Raw genomic sequence first — 19,229 nt, forward strand, 5'->3', positions numbered from 1 at the left:
TTAGAGAATACTCTTTCATCGTCATGCTGCCTTGCTTCAGATTGATAAATTCTAGAACCTTTGCTTCCCTTAACTTCTGTGGGAAGAACCTATCCAGAAAAGCAGTGGCAAACACCTCCCATTGCAACTGATATGCATCTAGCTCAACACTCTGACTAGTCGTCATCCCATAATATCAGTAACTTTCTGCACCCGATCAATAAATTCCTAATGGGTCCTCATCTGACTTAGTCCTGGTGAAAGATGGAGGGTTCATTTGAGAAAAGTCCCAAATCCTGGCAGCCGCTATGTTGGCCACTGGGTTGGCTGGAACAACTACTGGACGCTTATTCTGGGCTTCTACAACATGAGCTAGGGTAGTGAAAGCTGTTCTAAACTCAATATGGAAGACATGTTCGTCCAAAGGATCTAACTGGATGGGTTGGGGTTCTATTTGGTTTCCCATTCCTCTTTCCTTAGTTAATTTGAGAGGCATAATCTGTAAATGGAAGAGAAACTTGGATTAGATAGAGAGTTTAATTGGAGCTCCTGCTCACTCACACTATATGAATACTGAAAGAAGGAAAATTGTTCCTAAAACATCTCGTAGCCGCCTATCCATAAATCTGGCGCATTATACATCCATGCACAAGACTCTATAGATGTGGCTTTTAGACTTTCTAGGACTCTATTGAACCTTGGGCTCTGATATCATGTTTTGTAATGCCCCGAGTCTGTACCCCAGATGCTACACGACGCTAATAATCTCGAAGGACTACTAGCTAACCCATGTCTGGTACCTACTATGAACAGTGAATAATAAAGATGCAGTAATAACAAAATAAGGAAGTAAATTCAGAAACTGCCATAAGGTTAAAATCTGAAAATAATACAGTATACAAAAAACTGAATGCTAGAAAACAACTGTCTAAAAACACTCTAGTCTGATAAGCCTCTAAATTTTCTGAAATATAAAGTTGATGGGACAAGTCCCCAACTAACTCTGACTAACTGTTGAAATAATTGAAATGCTAAAAATAATCATGTCCTGAAAATATGTGGACTCACCACTACGCTGTCTGTTGAGAGCTGTATTACTGGGGAAGTTTTGGGGCCCGTGTGTCTGAACCTATAATATAAGATATCATAGCACAAAAAACATGCATCAGTACTTTGAATGTACTGGTATGCTCAGTGAGGTAGGCTGAAATGCATGGGTTCATGATGCATGAACAATACTAACTAAATAACATGAATATGACTGAATAGGAGTGCATGCATGAATACATAAACTGTAACTGAAATCATAATGGTACCGGATACTAAGTTTGAATACTAATTTACTGATATCTAAGTTTATTGATACTGTATTACAAATTATCTGGATGGCCGTATCTAATAGTCCTAAAGTCTGTAGAACTATTGTGAATTCTAATCTGAGACTGAATCTGAAACTGAGACTGTGGGAGGTAATCATCTAATCGACATGCCCCTTTTCTAAAGAGATTTTGGGGTCCAACCTGTAACCCCAGTTGGAAGGGTGCCAGTACCATGCCATGGGTAAATAAAACTAGAGAGATACCCTCATCTGATAGGTACTCTAATGAGAAAAGTGGAACCCTCAACTAACAGGTTAAAACACCTCATCAACCCTCGACTGGCAGGTTTGATATCTCAACCTACGCTGGCTACATAGTTCTGGAATGCAAGGATTGATTATAATAATCACACCATCTACTGGAAGTTGAGTCCCCATCCTTGGGTTCACTCCGTGCTGGATCCTACTCCTAACTGAATAGACACTGAACTGATTTCCTAGTTCATGCTAGTCTTGAGTGAACTGTTACTTAACTAGACTGGATTAGTACTGAGTTTACTAAGTTTTTCCTGGATTCTAGCACTGACTAAAAGTGCCACTGATCGTGACCTGACTGAGACTATTCTATAACTGACACTGGCTCTAGGTATACAGCTAAACTGTTGGGTATTAAATACCTCCAGGACTCAATAGCATAAAGAGTAAAGATTTACATAAATCTTGAATATACAATAATGGCCACATGTTCATAATTCACTTTCTGAGGCATTTCATCAAACACTTGTAAATCTTGAACTTGTACATGTATAGGGATGCATGCTATCATGTCATAAGTATACTAACAATTCACATAGGCATTTCAACAAACACCTTCAAGGCATAGCTTTAACATAGGAGTCCTTTAGACATGTAGTTCTTTCATGAGTTCATAATTAAGATCAACAATGGATCAAATTGCACAAATTGGTATTCTGGTAAACACATGGGAGGCATCACATTATTCTTGGGCATGAATAATAAATCAATACATCATGGCTACATTAATCACTGAAATTTCAACGATTTCAACCCACATGCTAACATACATTCATGAAATTCATTATAGACATCATCTTGGAAATCACACAACAACATTAACCCAAATATATACAACCCATAACATGGAAATCATGTTTTAAGATTTTTAAAAAGGTTTCTTGAACTCCAAGGGTGAAAGATCCCTTGGATGAACACTTCACATACCTTTATGCTTGTTTTTGAGAAAATTGATGGTAGAATTCTTGAGATTTGAGTCTTGAATTGAAAACCCTAATGCTTGTTCTTTAGAGAGTTTGAGAGAAAGAATGAGATTTTGCCCTACAGGCTAATAATTTCATGTTAAGGCTGAATAAGGTAGGGAAAATGATCTATATTCCCCCAAAAACTGTATTAAAATAATGCTGAATAGGGTTGCCCTCACGTCGCGACCCTTGCTTGGGTTAAGTAGCCATCGCGATGTGACCCCTATTCAGGTCAAGTAGCCATCGCAGTGCGATCCTTACTTGGGTTGACTGACCCTCGCGATGTGGGGCTATCGCAACCCTTTACTGTTTTGGGCATTAAAACTCGCCCTTACGCTTGTCCAAAAAATCTGAAACTCGCCTGAGATGACCTACAAGTGACCCTGATCATGAATTAATTTAAAAATTGACTAGCTAAGGCCGGGAAGGTCGGAAATAAAATCCTCCAAATTTTGAAGGCTAAAATGATTCTTAGTCTTGACACTTAGCTAAAATTTTCTAAGTTTGGGACCTTTTAGTAGGCTTAAATGACCGAGTTAAGATTAGAATTTTGTGGGGTCTTACAATAGCTCCCCTTTGAGAACATTCGTCCTTGCATGAGGTTGACTAAGCTGAGATTACTAATGTACTGAACTTATTTATTGGACAAGAACAATGAAACATGATTCAAATTACTAATATACTGAGTTTTTCATACTGAACATGCATATCTGAATGTAATGAATACATGACTAAATATACTGACAAACTGGGTTTGTATACTAAATATGCATATCTATATGCAATGAATACATGACTGAAAAAAATTCATGAATGAATGACTGAATATGAAACGGTAACTGATACCAAGTTTTGCAAGGGAATACTAAGTAAGTTTTAAGGAAAATTGTTACCTTGAGCTAAGTTTGAGTTGGCAGAGAAGAGGTGAGGTTACTTGGTTTGCACATCTGCTTTTGTTTCCCAAGTAGCTCCCTCAACGGACTGATTCCACCAAAGAACTTTGACTAGAGGGACTTCTTCGTTCCTCAGTCAACGAATCTGATAGTAAAGGATTTCGACTGGAACTTCTTCATAAGAGATATTGTTCTGAACATATATGCCCTCTATTGGGACTATGACTGCTGGGTCACCTATACATTTCCTTAGCAAGGAGACATGAAACACTAGAAGGACTGAAGTTAGATCTGAAGAAAACTCAAGCTCGTAAGCTATCTTTCCGAAACGGCTGAGAATTCAATAAGGATCGACATATCAGGTACTGAGTTTCCCCTTCTTTCCAAACCTTTTCACCCCTTTCATGGAAGAGATTTTCAAATACACATAGTCACTAATCTCAAACTCGAGATCCTTTCTGCACACGTCTGCGTACGATTTCTGTCGGCTCTGAGCTGTCTTAAGCCTTTCTTGATCAATTGAACTTTTTCCAAGGTATCAAATACCAAGTCAGGCCCTACCACTACGGCCTCACCCACTTCAAAACAACCAATGGGAGATCTACATCTCCTCCAATAAAGCACTTCAAATAGAGCCATCTGAATTCTCGAACGATAGCTGTTGTTATATGCAAATTTAATCAAAGGCAAGTGGTCATTCTAACTACCTTTAAAATCAATCGCACATGCTCCCAACATATCTTCTATAGTCTGGATGGTCCTTTCTACTTGACCATCTGTCTAAGGATGAAAAGTTGTACAGAGATGGACTCGAGTTTCAAGACCCTTTTGGAATGCCTTCCAAAAACAAGAGGTGAACAACATATCCTTTTGGAGCTTGTCATTGACAACACTTTTATTTGATAAAGTTACACTTACAAATGTTCTCTTTGTTTTGCTATTGGTCATGCTTCATAGGCGTAACCTTTTGTAGCACCTCTATAACAAGACTTAAAAAAAGTTACCTTTGTTTTACTATTGGGCACGCTTCATAAGCGTAGCCTTTTGTAACACCTCCATAACACTTAAAAGACGTGGCCTTTTCTTTTTTACTAGCCACACTTCAAAATCATATCCTTTTATACATCCTCTATCACAACACTTGTAAAGTGTAAGCATGTTTTAGCCACACTTTTGAAGTATAGCAATATTACCTAAAATTTAATAGTTCAGGTCACATGTTACAGAAATGGCATTAGGCATATAAAATGTTAGTACGTAATTTCTAATTGAAAAATAATTATTTTGATCGAAATGTATACATCACTAAGCACATTACATAAACATACATATTTATATATAATCTCACACACCAATTAGCTAATAAATAATTGAAGTGCATAGATTTGATTTTAAAAAATCATGTCTTTTACATACTAATTAGAAAACACCATAATAAAAAATTGCACCAAGTTCCGCACAAAACCAAATATATATAAAACGTATATCAAAATATTTGAAAAATTCTTCATCATTCACTTCAATCTAGATCCAGTTGAGTTGTGGTGCCCACCATTCAAAATTGATCCCCCGCATTGATCCTACACATTCAAAATGAAACAAATAATTAGAAGTAAAATTATGCTCAACAAATATACAAATATTTTTTCAATCATGAATGAGGAAGTATAAGAATCCAAACTTTCTTTAATTCATTCAATCAAGTTAAGTTTCTTGTGAATTTGTAAGATAAAGTACCTTTTAATGAACAGAAGCATGAGTTGGGCCGGAAGAATTTTTCCTCTTACAGCCTGGGCATTACTCACACCAGGTGAAAGAAAAGTCTGAAAAGTCTAATGGCATATCTGTTTAGATCCCAACTTAAATATCAGGACATCTCATAGATACTTTTGATGCTTTTCTTTCAGCAAACACAAGGAAGTTAGATAAAAGGCCACACAAAAACAATGAACACCATAAGAAACTGACAATTTTTAAACACTGCTTCTTGTTCTACTTTATTCAGAACACAAAGAAGAATCATGACAAAATAGGTTGGCAGAGGCAGGGGCTTCTACTAAATCACAATCTCTAAAATGTAAAAGCTCAAATGATATTTCCCAATGAATATAACGAGGCCTTAGATAAATAAATATTCCAATATTATTTAGATAAAAATGACTAAATCAGTGCCCACTTTCAGATGAAAAATGATGAATTTGATTCACATGTGAAAAAGTTGGCATTCAAATGGTCATACTATTTTTCACATTCATCCAGTAATACTCCAAAGCATGACAAGGGTACAGAACAAATATATTAGGCATTCAATAAAGTTAAAATAAAAAAGTCGTAGGAGTTAACAAGTTTCCTCAAACTAGATCTAGAAGCTGAAGAAGGTTTACTTACCAAACCAGAGCATGGGAACCTGGACATTGCTTCCTGGAGGCTGTCTTTATCAGTCAAAATATATAGAGAATTTTGCAATTGCACTGCCAGCTTTGTTACTCTTTCCACAAGCTCATCATCTGATATGGAATCCTGAGAATCTAAAATTTCAGGTGCATAAATAGATGCAGCATCAGAGTATCTTCTAGAGAATTTAACACCTTCCTTCCAATTTACATGGTAGCAAAGGTCAAGAAGACATATGCCTCTTGCGGATTAGTTATTAGTGCTAGATGAAATGCCAAAAGTGCAACCCTGCTCACATACATCAATCAAAAGGAAAAATATCATCAAGTATCCTAGCCACTAGAAGCCGATTTCTCAACACTAGCTCAATAAATTTAAATCAACTTACCACAAACTATCATCAGAAGGTTGACCACAGGTGACTAACTGATCCAAAGTGGAAAATAGTTGCCGCAAAATGTTCAGACCAATAAATTTAATGCGTGAAAGACTATTGAAGACTCGAGAAAACATGCATAAGGCGAAAAGATAAATATGCCAGACATAAGTGTGTGTGAATATGCTCATATATATGGGTGTGTGTGGGAGGAGGCTAAAGCTAGATTTCAGGAGGATGCATGGAAGCAAGAAGACTCACCTCCAAACTCTTTTAACTCATCGTGGTACCTCCAAGTTTATGCCTAATAGAAGATTCGCCTCCCCCAATCCACAAGAACACTAGCTGGCAGAATTGGGTTCCCTCACAGATTCATACAGTGGACCATGGCATGTGACCATGTGTTACCTCAGTCTTATATTCTTGGTGCTAAATGGAGCGTTGACAAAGCCTTGTCATGGGTAAAGAGGAATTAGACAAGGTAACCATTTATTACGCTACCTCTTTGTTATTTCTATGGAGTACCTAGAAAGAGAGCTGAGTATGTGGGCTACTAATCCAGATTTTAAGTATCATCCCAAGTGCAAGAAACTTGGTGTTATGCATATATGTTTTTGCAAGAGACCTTCTGATCTTTTGTAAAGCTGATCTAGTCTCTATTGGCATGTTTCAATCTACTTTTCATATGTTCTCTTGGGCATCAGTCTATAAGCCAACAATGATAAGATCTCAATATACATATCTGGGGTTAAGAATTCTATCAAATAGTAAATTTTGCAGTGTTTGGGACATGTAAAAGGGAGTTTACCATTAAAATACTTGCGAGTAGCCTTATTATCTAGGAAGATATCTATTAATTAGTGCTTGCCTCTAGTTGAGAAGATATTGGACAGAATGAATCGTTGGTCAGCAAAAATACTATGTTATGTAGGAATAAAGTAGTTATAGAGGTATTTTGTGTTTGGAATTCAGTTATACTGGAGCCATATAGTCATACTCCCTAAGAGCAGCATGAATCGATAACTGTTGTAGAGTGGAAGAAGTACAGAAAGCTGATGAAGAAGTGATGCCTAAAGCTGATGAAACAGCTCCAACAATAGTGGAAGAAGTAAAGAAAGCTAATGAAGAAGAGATGCGGACGATTGAGGAACCTCCAGCAACTATAATATAAGAGGTAATAAAAGCGTCGAGGAAGAGAATCCAGTTGCTGATGAAGCATTGACCCTAGCAACTAAAGAGGTAAAAAAAGGTTGATGAACCACCAATTCCATCACCAGCCACAACTCACGATAAAGAGAAGCCACAAGCTGAGGAAATCATACTTGCTACTCCAGCAGAATCAGAAGAATAGACAGCAGACAAGAAAATTTCTACTGTTAAAGAAGTTAAGAAAAAAGATGAAACACATGCAATGTCTGTCACTAGCAAAGATATTCCAAAATTAGCCAAGGAACCTACCATACTATTACCGGTTCTAAGCTGGGGATCTATCGAAAATAGCATCTCTACTTCACTTGAGATAGTGGTATGGTCTGCGTTCACTCTACCCTCCCCAGACCCCAACTATGTGGGAATATATTGGGTATGTTGTTTTTGTTTTAGCCAAGGAACATACCCCTGAACTAGAGCTTAAAGTATTCTTGATCAAGATGCTGATATAATCAAAAGGGAACCAGAGGTCCAACAAGTGGGTGGAAATGTTGAAACTTCAGACAAAAAATCCGAAATAGAGCCTACTGAGGAAAAGACAGAGCAGCAGGCAATAACAGTTGACATTGTGGAAACACTTGAGGCTATTGAGAAAAAGAAGAAGCAAGTATATATAGAGGCCAGTGAACAGCAAAAGGCTAAAGAGGTAGAAGTCCCAAAAGCAGAACCCATGGAAGAAGATTGAGAACCAGTTCCCGTTGTAGAGGAAAAACTAACTAAAGCTTCTGAAAAAATGAACAAGAATATGATAATAAACACTCGGTTGATATGGCTTGATCATCTCCGTCTAATTTTGCAGTTTCTTCTCTATTTACAAATTCCTCACTTGAGACCTGCTGAATACAAGAGGTCCAGATTACCTAGAAACAGGACAGTCAACCATTCTTATGGTGGTATGTTGAGAATTTATAATATTCAATATGAGAGCTGTCAATTAGCTACCCCAAAAATTTAACATCTTCTTGATAGGTGTTCACTAAGACCAACAAGAGGAGAAACACCACGTGCTAATAAAAGTAGAGGCATGAGGGTTGCAAAACTTTGCATCACACTTTGTCTGACAGAATGATCTGAATCACTCATACATCTCAGAAGGGGAACTACTAAGAGGGGAACATATGGAACCAGCTCAATACCAAGTCCTTGGACAAGCAAGCTGCCAAGTATGCCATCTCCTTATTTAGAATGTATAGATGTAATGTCACCTCACATAGGCACCACATTCTAAATAACTTAGCCAATCACATTCAATTTCATTGACTTGGCCATAGTTGTAATACAGCCAGATGCAGCTAAAGCAATATGCGAACGATGAACAAATCTGAAAATGCATGGAAGGAGAGTGAGGAGCTTAGGTCTTAATGTTTCATCCAGCATCGATGCAAGGGAATAGACCACCTGCCACACAAAAGAAAAAGAGTAAGAAGACAAAGACAATTCTTAAGTCTAGGAAAGCAAAAGAGTGTCTAACTGAAATGGGCTTGAAACTAATAAAGTCTTCACGAATAATTTTGAAAAAGTAACAAAGAAAGTGGTGGGAAATGTTAATTGGCATATACTCTCTCTGGCTCCATTTATATGACACACATTCCTTTATGGTTTATCCAACATGAATGTCACTTTTTCCACATTCAGAAACAATTTACTCTTGCACTTTCCATTTTACCCCTAATGAAATATGATATATATCCATGCAAAAATTTATGGCTTGTTTAGACCACAAGTTTAAAAATTTCTTCTTTTTTAAACCAGTGACACATGAATTGGGTCGGAGAGACTAGAGAGTATATTTTTGGTGAATATGTTTCTTGCCAAAGCTGGCAGTTGTTGCTTCTTAGAGATAAAAAATATATAAGGTATTAGGTGCACTATGGATTTTCCTTTTAGTTTGCTTTCTTTCCATCAAAATACCCCTAACTGATGTTTGTTAAGCGACAACACTTACAAATTTGCTACTGTAAGCATGTGATCAACTTCTCTACCTTAATGGCAATCTAGTTACGCCTCTTCTACTGCTATCTATACAAGCAACATGCACTCGCTCCATTGCAAAAAGAGATGACATGACTCAATCTTCACAAACGAAAAAATTAATTTTTATCTAGATTCAGACATCTAGCAATTTTAAATTTTAAAAAGGATAATTCCAGAAGGTACGTGAAAAGTACTAGAAAACATCTGCAGGAACGATGATCAGAGAGAAATTTTGGTTGTTCTTCAGATAGTAACCAGGACAAACAAAATGAGGTAATGTTGGACCTTCAAGGATCAACAAATGTATATTTGCTGTATTTTAAGAAAGAGATGATAACCGGAAATGAATAATACAGTTAAGAAACAATGCAGAGAAACTAAAGAAAAGAATAGTCACAGACAAGAATACAGGTTCTGAACCTTTATCCTTTTCGCCTCACCAAGAGATGCCTACAGAAAAGAATACATTGGTAGAATACTAAAGGGAGTATTTTTTGCATCAAGCACATGAGTTACCAATGTATTCTAAAACATTGAGAATTATATTAATTGGCTGATACGCGTCATTCTTTACGTGTATACTCTGCAAAAATAGTAAAAAAAATTGAACTACACAATGCAAGAGAACCTAATGAAACCAGATTGGGATGAAAATTGACGGAGATACAATGATCTGTTTGTTCTGATAATGAAATGAAACCAAATTAGGATGAAAACTGGCGGAGATACAATGATCTGTTTGTTCTGATAATGAAAGATCAACATTGAGAGTGAAAGAACATCTAACAATGAGCTACCAATAAGAGTAAACAAGAAAATAATTGTAGCTTGTCCTATGCTACAGAATACAAAATAAAACAATAACACAAACATTAAGCAACCAAGATTTCCCAATGATCTGTTTGCTCTGTGTTACATGTTTCAGCTACAAGAAATTCCCCATTATGCTACAAAAAGTGTCATGGATTATATTTTAAATAGGACTTGTACGAATCCAAGTTGGGGACAAACCATAGGTTGTCAATCAAGCAACCAACAATGAATTATGAACCACACAAATCACCACATAAGGTCATGATAGACCAAATACAGGATAAATGACAAACTACCAAACTGTGAACAGGCAAAGCTACCAAACATATAGAGTCCGGATATTACTTTACTACTACCAAAACAATCAGAATAATCTAAAATATCAAACTTACCTAGCAAGATTGATACAAACAGGAGTTCGAGTAGATTCAATTACAGATTCAGGATAAATTATCAACAACAATAGCTACTCTTCAATTCCAAACAAGTTGGGATAGGATATATGAATTCGAGAAGTATGAATTCACAAAAAAATAATTTTTTAATACCGAATTAGATCATTTTTCTTAAAAATATTCTTACTAGATAGTGTAAACAAGAGGTGAAAATAACTAATTTATAAGAAGGTACATGCTTAACACACATAGTGTAAACAAGAGTTGAAAATAAGGTAGGCTATCTACTACATACGCCGGATTAAATTACACCTATTATACAAACACATTTATGGAGATTAAAGTGCTTACCAAGGACTTCTTCAACAGTAAATCTGTTATAAGGGTTAGCATCAAGCATTCCTTTGACAAGGTCCTTAGCTTTATCAGATACTCTTGCCCATGGATATATGTTAAAATCTATTGTTTGCTTCACTATTGTGTGCACAATCCCTTCTTCAGTTTCTGCGCTAATCACACCGCATAAATCAAGGAAACACAACTAGACTATTCATAAACTCAATTAGTAAATCACTACAAGGAAATAATAAGGACTTTTAATTGAAACTTACCTTCCAAAAAAAGGGGAACACCACATAACAAAATGTAAAAGTATAACACCAACACTCCAAACATCAACTTTTTGTCCATAATTTCGTCTAAGAACTTTTAGAGCCATGTAATATAGACTTCCTACTATTTCAACAAATCTCTGACCTAACCACGAATAAATAAATAATTTTGAGTAACCAAACATAGTATATATTAACTGTGATAGTGTGATAATGTATATATAACTTAAGTCCAACACAAATAAATAGGAATGATCACAAGGACAAATTGAAACAATATAGTATATACTATAGGATATGAGCTCTTAAATTCCAAAGACTTACCAGGTTCAAAGAAAATAGAAAGACAAAAACCAATGGCCTTTAGTTGAGCATTTTCAGTTGCATTGGCGTATAAAAAGTTCTCAAGTTTGAGGTCTTGATGAATTACTCCATGCTTGTGGCATACCTATCACCAGACGTAAATGATTTTGTTTAGACTCTGCAAGTTAACTATGTAATCAATTTTCTATAAGTTATATATATCGTCAGTGTAAGGGATTACATATATTACCTGAGCAACATCAAGAATAGTTTTGGTAACAAAATAGTTTCTGTCTTTGTGATTGTATCTTTGTTCGGTTGGGGCTTGCTTTTCTATGGTGGATACAAGTTATTCACTGGAGGTAAGAAGAAAAAAGAAGAGGTACTTTTCTATTCTGCTGAAAGTGCAAATAGTGCTACATATTTACTTCTGACAAACTATTTTAGGAAACTGAGATGATCATATATGCTATAGGAAATTCTTTCAATAGATTGCAATCTAGTTTGAATCTAAATCAAAACTAGGTTGCGATTGAGAAGAGAGTGTCCTGTAGATTCAATGGCCGTTTAAAATATCAAAAGGTTACCTGGAAGTGTCCGCGCAACATAGCATGTGATCATAAAAAGTCAGCAATGCTAATTGCATCAATAGGGCTCTTGCTGTAGAAAATTCTTCACATAAAGATCATAAAGAGTCAATTATAAGTGATAAGTTCAGAATCCTGTTAAAAGAATGTATACGAGCTATAGGACATATTCTTTCTCGATGTTGTAGCTAAGAAGTTAGTAAATGTTCTAATCCATCTTCACTATCTACAGAAAAATGACTTGACCTAGAACGTAGACATTAAGATTTCTCTGTCTCCTCAATTCCACTTATCCTAATATATCTCAAATTTGCCATTATCTTTGTTTGTAGAGAAAATAAAAGAGATTTTTGATTTGTCCACCATCTCAATTAAGATTCCTTCTAAGTTAGTACTTCTCCTTCCTCCGAGAAGCACATTTGGGAAACTTCTCACATATGGCTTTCAAAATGTATTACCCTTTTAATGAGTAACTATGGGCAATCTATTCAGCGTGATGAACGTTTTAGGTCATCACGCTGAATTTTACTCTGTTAGACTCTATCGCAAGAAACGAATTAATAAAATTCTCCCCGCTGACACTACAAATGGCATTCTTCTATGAACTATGAAAATCATATGCACAGCTAAAGAGTTCCTACAACCTTAAATCTCTATTGTACTCTACTTATCAGATCAAGTATCTATTGCTAATTGTACTCAGGAAATGTTAAAAAGACACGAATAAAGAGTAGAACAACATACCAGCAATCCCTATAAGTAGCATATTGCAGGAAACAAGCATGAAAGAGCCATATGAATTAGCAGTAACAATAACATCTCACTTAATTTACCCTCTTAAAAAGCTCAAATTAACCCACCACTAAACAACTCTCATAATTAATCCACTAGAACTCTTACCAGCACCATATTCTAGGTTCTAGGTTGATATGCTAACTTAGTTGAGTTAAGCAAGAAATTCAATGATTTTGGGCAAATATCTTTAATAGATGATGGATTGGAGAGATTTGAGAAGATATTTGAGCAAGGAGAAGGTTTAGTGAGTAAGTTTGTGATCTTTTAGATATTTGGAAAAAGAAGATCAATATATTTGTTAAATATTTACTGTTCTTATTTTTTTTTTTTTCAATTATAAATAGGAGAGTAAAATATTTTGGAGGGTGTGAAAAAATTTAATGAAAATTTAGGCCACATTTCTAGAATGTGGTCTTTTGAATTATAATAATACCACACTTAAAATTGTAGTCATATGTGTAAATAAGTGTTGTCAATTATATCGTGATTTGGCAACACTTATAAAGCGCGGTCTGTATAATTAAAGACCATGTTTTCTAAGCGTTCTCAAAAGTAATGTGGCCAGAAACTAAAACCTTAGGCTACACTTTAAAAGTATGGTCTTAAATGGTACAGGCCACACTTTACAAGCATGATCCAGATTTAATGTAGCCAAAATACTAAAATGTTGTAGTGCTACAATGACTCAAACTGAATCATGATGATGACGAGTACGAGGCAAACCCATTACAAAGTCCATGTTCACTTCTTCCCATTTCTAAGTAGGAATGCTGACCTTTTGCATGGACCCACTAGGTTTTTGATGATCAATATTAACCTGCTGACATGTAGAGCACCTAGCTACAAACTTTGCAATGTCTCTCTTCATCCCACTCCACCAATAGATTTCTCGTAAATCATGATACAACTTCATGGCCCCTGGATGGATAGAGTAATGCTTACTATGCGCCTCTGTAAGAATTCGCTGCCTCAAGTCATCTACACCTGGCACACACAGACGACCCTGCCAATGCAAAACACCACAGCCCCTTTGGGAGAAAACCCCTATCTTCTGATCTCTAACTAATTCTTTAAATTTGACTAGACTGGGATCTCTATCCTGCTATTCCATTACTTCAGAAACTATAGATGATTTTGAACTGTTATGAACCCATACACTACCTTCTGCTAAGTCGACTAAGCAGGCACCTAGTCGGGCAAGCTGATGGACTTCCTAAGCTAACTTCTTCTTACTGTCCTCAACATGAGCAACACTATCCATATACAGCCTATAGAGAGCATCATAAACTACATTGGCCTTGCCTGGATGGTATAACATACTCATGTTGATATCTTTCAACAATTCTAACCACCTTTTCTAAAAGAGGTTAAGATCTTTTGGGGAGAACACATACTGCAGGCTCTTATGGTGTGTGAGCATATCAACATGCACCCCATATAAGTAATGCCTCCAAATATTTAAGGCAAAAACTACTGCTGAGGATAGTTCTTCTCATAGGGTTTAAGCTGTTTGGAGGTGTAGGCTATGACCTTACCTCTTTTTATGAGGACACAACCCAAACTTACTCTTGATGCATCACAGTATATAACTAAGCCATCGGAACCATCTGGTAGGGTCAAAACTGGAGCTGTAGTGAGTCGAGTTTTCAACTCCTGAAAACTCTACTCATAAGAATCTTACATTGAAATTTGACCTTCTTCTGGGTCAATATGGACATACGGGATGCAATAGATGAAAATCCCTCAACAAATCATTAGTAATAGCAAGCCAAACCCAAGAAACTCTTGATATCTGATGGAGATATGGGTCTGGGCCAATTTCTCACTGCTTTGGTCTTTTGAGGATCAACTCTAATGCCATCACCGGAAACTATATGGCAAAGTAAAGCTACTGACCTTAAGCAAACCCTAGCCAAAATTTGCATTTAATGAATTTGGCAAATAGTTGATGGTTTCTGAGAGTCTGCAATACTCTTCTAATATGGTCTGCATAATTATGTTCACCGTGGGAGTAAACATGGATATCACGTATGAAGACTATGACAAACATGTCCAAGTACTGCTTGAACACAAAGTTCATCAAGTCCATGGAAGCTGCTGGGGCATTGGTAAGACCAAAGAACATGACTAAAATTTGATGTGACCATACCGAGTTCTGAAGGCTGTTTTATGGATGTCACACTCCTTAACTTAAAGCTAATGATAGCCAGATCTGAGGTCTATCTTAGAGAAATAGCTGGCACATTAAAGTTTATCAAATAAGTCATCGATTTTGGGAAATGTATACTTGTTCTCGACCGTAACTTTGTTTAACTGATTGTAGATAATGCACATTCTAAGAGATCTGTCTTTCTTTAGAACGAATAGAATTGGTGTGCCCTATCGGGACACACTGGGTCTGATGAATCCCTTATCTAGGATATCTTTTAACTGCTCTTTTAATTCTCTGAGTTCTACTGGAGCCATTTGTATGGCAGAATAGAGATGAGCTGAGTATCTGGAGGGAGATTGATTCCGAAATCAAATTCCCTTTCAGGAAGGACTCTAGAAAGATCTTTGGGAAATACTTATGGGAATTCGTTAGCTACTAACACTGATTTAAGAGTAGGGGTTTCTTATTTGGAGTCCTAGACTAGGAAAAGATGGTAGGCGCACCCATTAGATATTATTTTTCTAGCTCGAAGGTAAGAATGAGCTGATCCCTAAGTATAGAAGTACTACCCCTCCACTCTAGGACGAGCTCATTAGAAACTGAAACTAGACAATTCTATTTCTGCAGTCGACTAAGGAATAGAAGGAATGAAGCCAATCCATGCTGAGAATGACATCAAAATTAGTCATCTCTAATTCGACTAAGTCTGCTGAAGTGACTTTCTGAGATACCACAACTGGACAGTTCCTGTATACCCACTAGGCTATGATGGATTTACCCACTTGGGCAGAGACTGAGAAAAGCTCTGCTAGGATTTCAGGACTGACTCTGAAATCAACTTCTATATATGGAGTAACAAAAGACAAAGAAGCTCATGGATCTAGAAAAACATAAACATGTAAATGATAAACTTGTAACGTACCAGCGACCACATCAGGAGAATTTTCCTGATCCTATCGGGACTGAAGAGCATAGAATCTATTGGGGCGCTCCCCACTGGTGGAACTAGATGAGTGATGTGTGAGCAGACGCTAACGCATCTAAGGCTTTTAACTGAGAATAATTGTGAAGTCTTAAGCAACTTTTGTCTTTTTTTATTTGTTTATGTTTGATTTTGCAGTTTAAGCTGATGGGATAGAGAATCAACAAGATTCAACAAGATTTGGAAGCAAAGAAGTTAAAATCTGGAGAAATCTGAAGAGAAGTGTGGCTGACGACATTTGTGATAAGTCGTCAGTCCTATGATAGGCTATCACAGTTGTCGTCAGCCTTAACTGCAGATTTGGCATGAGTTAAAGCTTATGACCACATCTGGTGATAAGACGTCAAAAGTGTGATATGCCGTCATGAATATCGTCATCCTTAACCAGAGAATTGGATTGAGTTGAAGCCTGTGATGACATTTTGTGATAAGCCATCGGGATGGTGATAACGCGTCAAGGATATCGCTAGACTTAGACAGGAGATGAGAATTAGAGCAAAAATATGACAATGTTCTTGATAAGCTGTCAAAATCCTGATAAGCCATCATCGTCGTCGTCAATCATAGACAGCAAGAGCCAAAAACCAAGATGAGCTGACGACATCCGTGATAAGTCGCTAGACTCCTGATAAGCTATCACGGATGTCGTCGTCTATTCCGAGAAAAAAAGTTGTAATATTTAGTTTATTTCCATAATTAGGGTAAACAATTTAAATCCTTGTTTTAGGGTTTTCTAGTATTATTATTCAACATAAGAAGCCGCACATTGAGTTTTGAGACGCATATACTTTGATATTTTCTCTCTAATTTTCTGGGCTTGAAAAAACAAATATTTTAAAGAGATTCTATCCATTATTTTGGGATTTCCTTTGTGATCTAATCTGCGATTCACTACTTATTCTTCTTATGGTAAGTTTAACTTTCAAAGCATGAATACAAGTTGTTGCTTCGATTTTAGCATCATGAGTGGCTAAACTCCATTAACCTGAATTATGGGATCTAGGGTTAGGTCATGATGAGGTGCTAAATACTCAAGATTCAATAAGTGTTAGGATTTTTTGATAATTTTGAGATTTTAATTAATGCTGTTGGTTGCAAACAGTAGGCATACCTATTTTGATTTGCTTGAAAAAGAAATCATATATAGTAGGAAGTGAATTATCAACAGGGACTCAGAAATACTTCATTTAATAATTAGCGCTGTAATTAGGTTAATTAACTTGAGGTAAAATCTAGGCAGTGAATAGCGATTCCCTAAGTCCAAGAGCATTAGTAAATTAGATGCTTAAATAGGTTGAGAGACATTTGAACATGTCATCAATAAAGATAGCTTGTTATCCTAACCACCATGAGAATATTGAGTCACCTTTAGCATCTGTCATGTACCATAATCCCTAGTGAACATAATTCTGGTTTCTTTATAAACTCTTGACTACAAATACTAAAACTAAAGTACCAACAAATACTTGGTAAATTGAAAACCCCCATTTTATCTTTTCGTATCATTTGTTTGAATTTAACTTGTAGTTTTAGTTTCAAATTAGTTTAATCGCAATTCACATTGTTTCCTGTGAATTCGACCCCAACTTTAAAGTTAGGTAAATATATTGACGACGACCGCCTTATACTAAATTAACGTGTAAGTTGAGCATTACCAAAAATGGTGCCGTTGTCGGGGAACAATTTGGCGTATTTAGTTGGTTTGGAATTTTAGCTTACTTGCTTGAATTCAAACTTGTAAAATTTGTTTTTGGTTTTCATTTATTTCTTGTGTTAGGTAGATTTTTATTTTAGTTTACTTACTACTATGGCATCGTGGAATGAACATAATCTTGGTGGTTGGAAATAGTATCTTGATGATCCATGTCCATATTGTGATGGACCTCTCTTTTGGCAAGACTGTAGATATGCTACCCAGAGAGAGATGTGTGCACAATATCCATCCTATGGGGAGTATGATTGTTTTGTATGTGGTGGTCAAGATGGACATTAGAGTGATTTCCCAAATGCCCCCTCCCCACTATTGTGCTAACCCAAATTCTAGTTCTTCTTATGAGTTTTATAGGTCCTATGATCAAGTAAAGGAAGAACGAACCACAGGAAAGAGTGGCATTGAAGTTATGTTTCAACAAATGTTGGATCTCCAAAAAGAAACGTATGATATTATATGTGATATGCATTAAGACATGAGACCAATCATTCATAAGGACATGGATATCGAGGTCAATCATCCAAAGCACTCTTCTACATTATGTTTAGATGATATCTTGTCTGTGGAATCATTTAGAATCACTAAAGAGTGTGAAAATGAGGATCAAGAATCCTATACTGATGAGGAGATTGATGTTGATCAACCCTTAGAGATTTTTCCAACCAACCGAACCAACCATGAGGGATGATGCCAAGATTAAGAAAATGGTGCTAGAGACAAAAGAAGAAATCAAGTACAATTCTCGTGAAGACACTAGTCCATTTCGGGGTAAAGATACTAATAGGGATACTACTCCAAAATTGAGGGTTGGTCCTCATTTGAACCACTTTTCAACATTATTCTTGGTCGATGTGATGAAAGTCGAATCATCCAAGAAAATGATGAATTTTTAAAATAAGGAGGACAATTCTTACATTTTGGAGTTTGTCCTTCCAAAAAGGTATACTACAGCCCCAATCTTGAAGGCCAAAAAGCTTAAAGATCGATGTCCATTTAGTGAAATTTTAAGATCCTCATCATTGCCTAATAATCCCACATGAAAATTCAATGCAAAATTAGGCAAACGGTTCAAGTCTTCGAAGTGGCGTGATAGAACATTCCTTATCATGCCCTCACATTTTCCCAATGGACCTAAAAGATGTATAGATCAAAAGATAGGTCGATAATTCACATCGTCTAAGTGGAGGGATAAAGGATGACTAAATTTTGTCGTACCGCGGTACTAAATTAAGTGCTTCTTGGGAGGCAATCTAAGGTATTTTGTTGTTTGTATTCGTATTATGTTATTGACATCAGATCTTCGCACCCATGATACCACATGTATGTTTCTAACTCTCTTATTTTGGTTTAACGCATTGGGGATATTGCATGATTTTAAGTTGAGGGTGGAGCTACTTGTAGGTGTTGATGTCCTCTTAGGGTTTTTGTTGTGGTGCCTTTTTTCCCCCGGAGTCTTG

The 19,229-nt window shown here is 36.4% G+C and overlaps 1 protein-coding gene across 1 annotated transcript in view; it reads right to left on the minus strand.

The window, feature by feature from the left end:
• LOC107875969 (calcium-dependent protein kinase 24) overlaps positions 1-19,229 on the minus strand; it is a 103,137-nt gene that overhangs the window by 11,690 nt on the left and 72,218 nt on the right. Inside the window, exons 2-3 of the mRNA XM_047414542.1 lie at positions 11,796-11,878; positions 11,567-11,690 (exon numbers count right to left, since the gene is read on the minus strand). Of these exons, the coding sequence (XP_047270498.1) occupies positions 11,567-11,690; positions 11,796-11,878 (207 nt within the window). The remainder of the gene's footprint in view (positions 1-11,566; positions 11,691-11,795; positions 11,879-19,229) is intronic.

The sequence above is a fragment of the Capsicum annuum genome, chromosome 6 (assembly GCF_002878395.1).
Source record: "Capsicum annuum cultivar UCD-10X-F1 chromosome 6, UCD10Xv1.1, whole genome shotgun sequence".
NCBI lineage: Eukaryota > Viridiplantae > Streptophyta > Magnoliopsida > Solanales > Solanaceae > Capsicum > Capsicum annuum.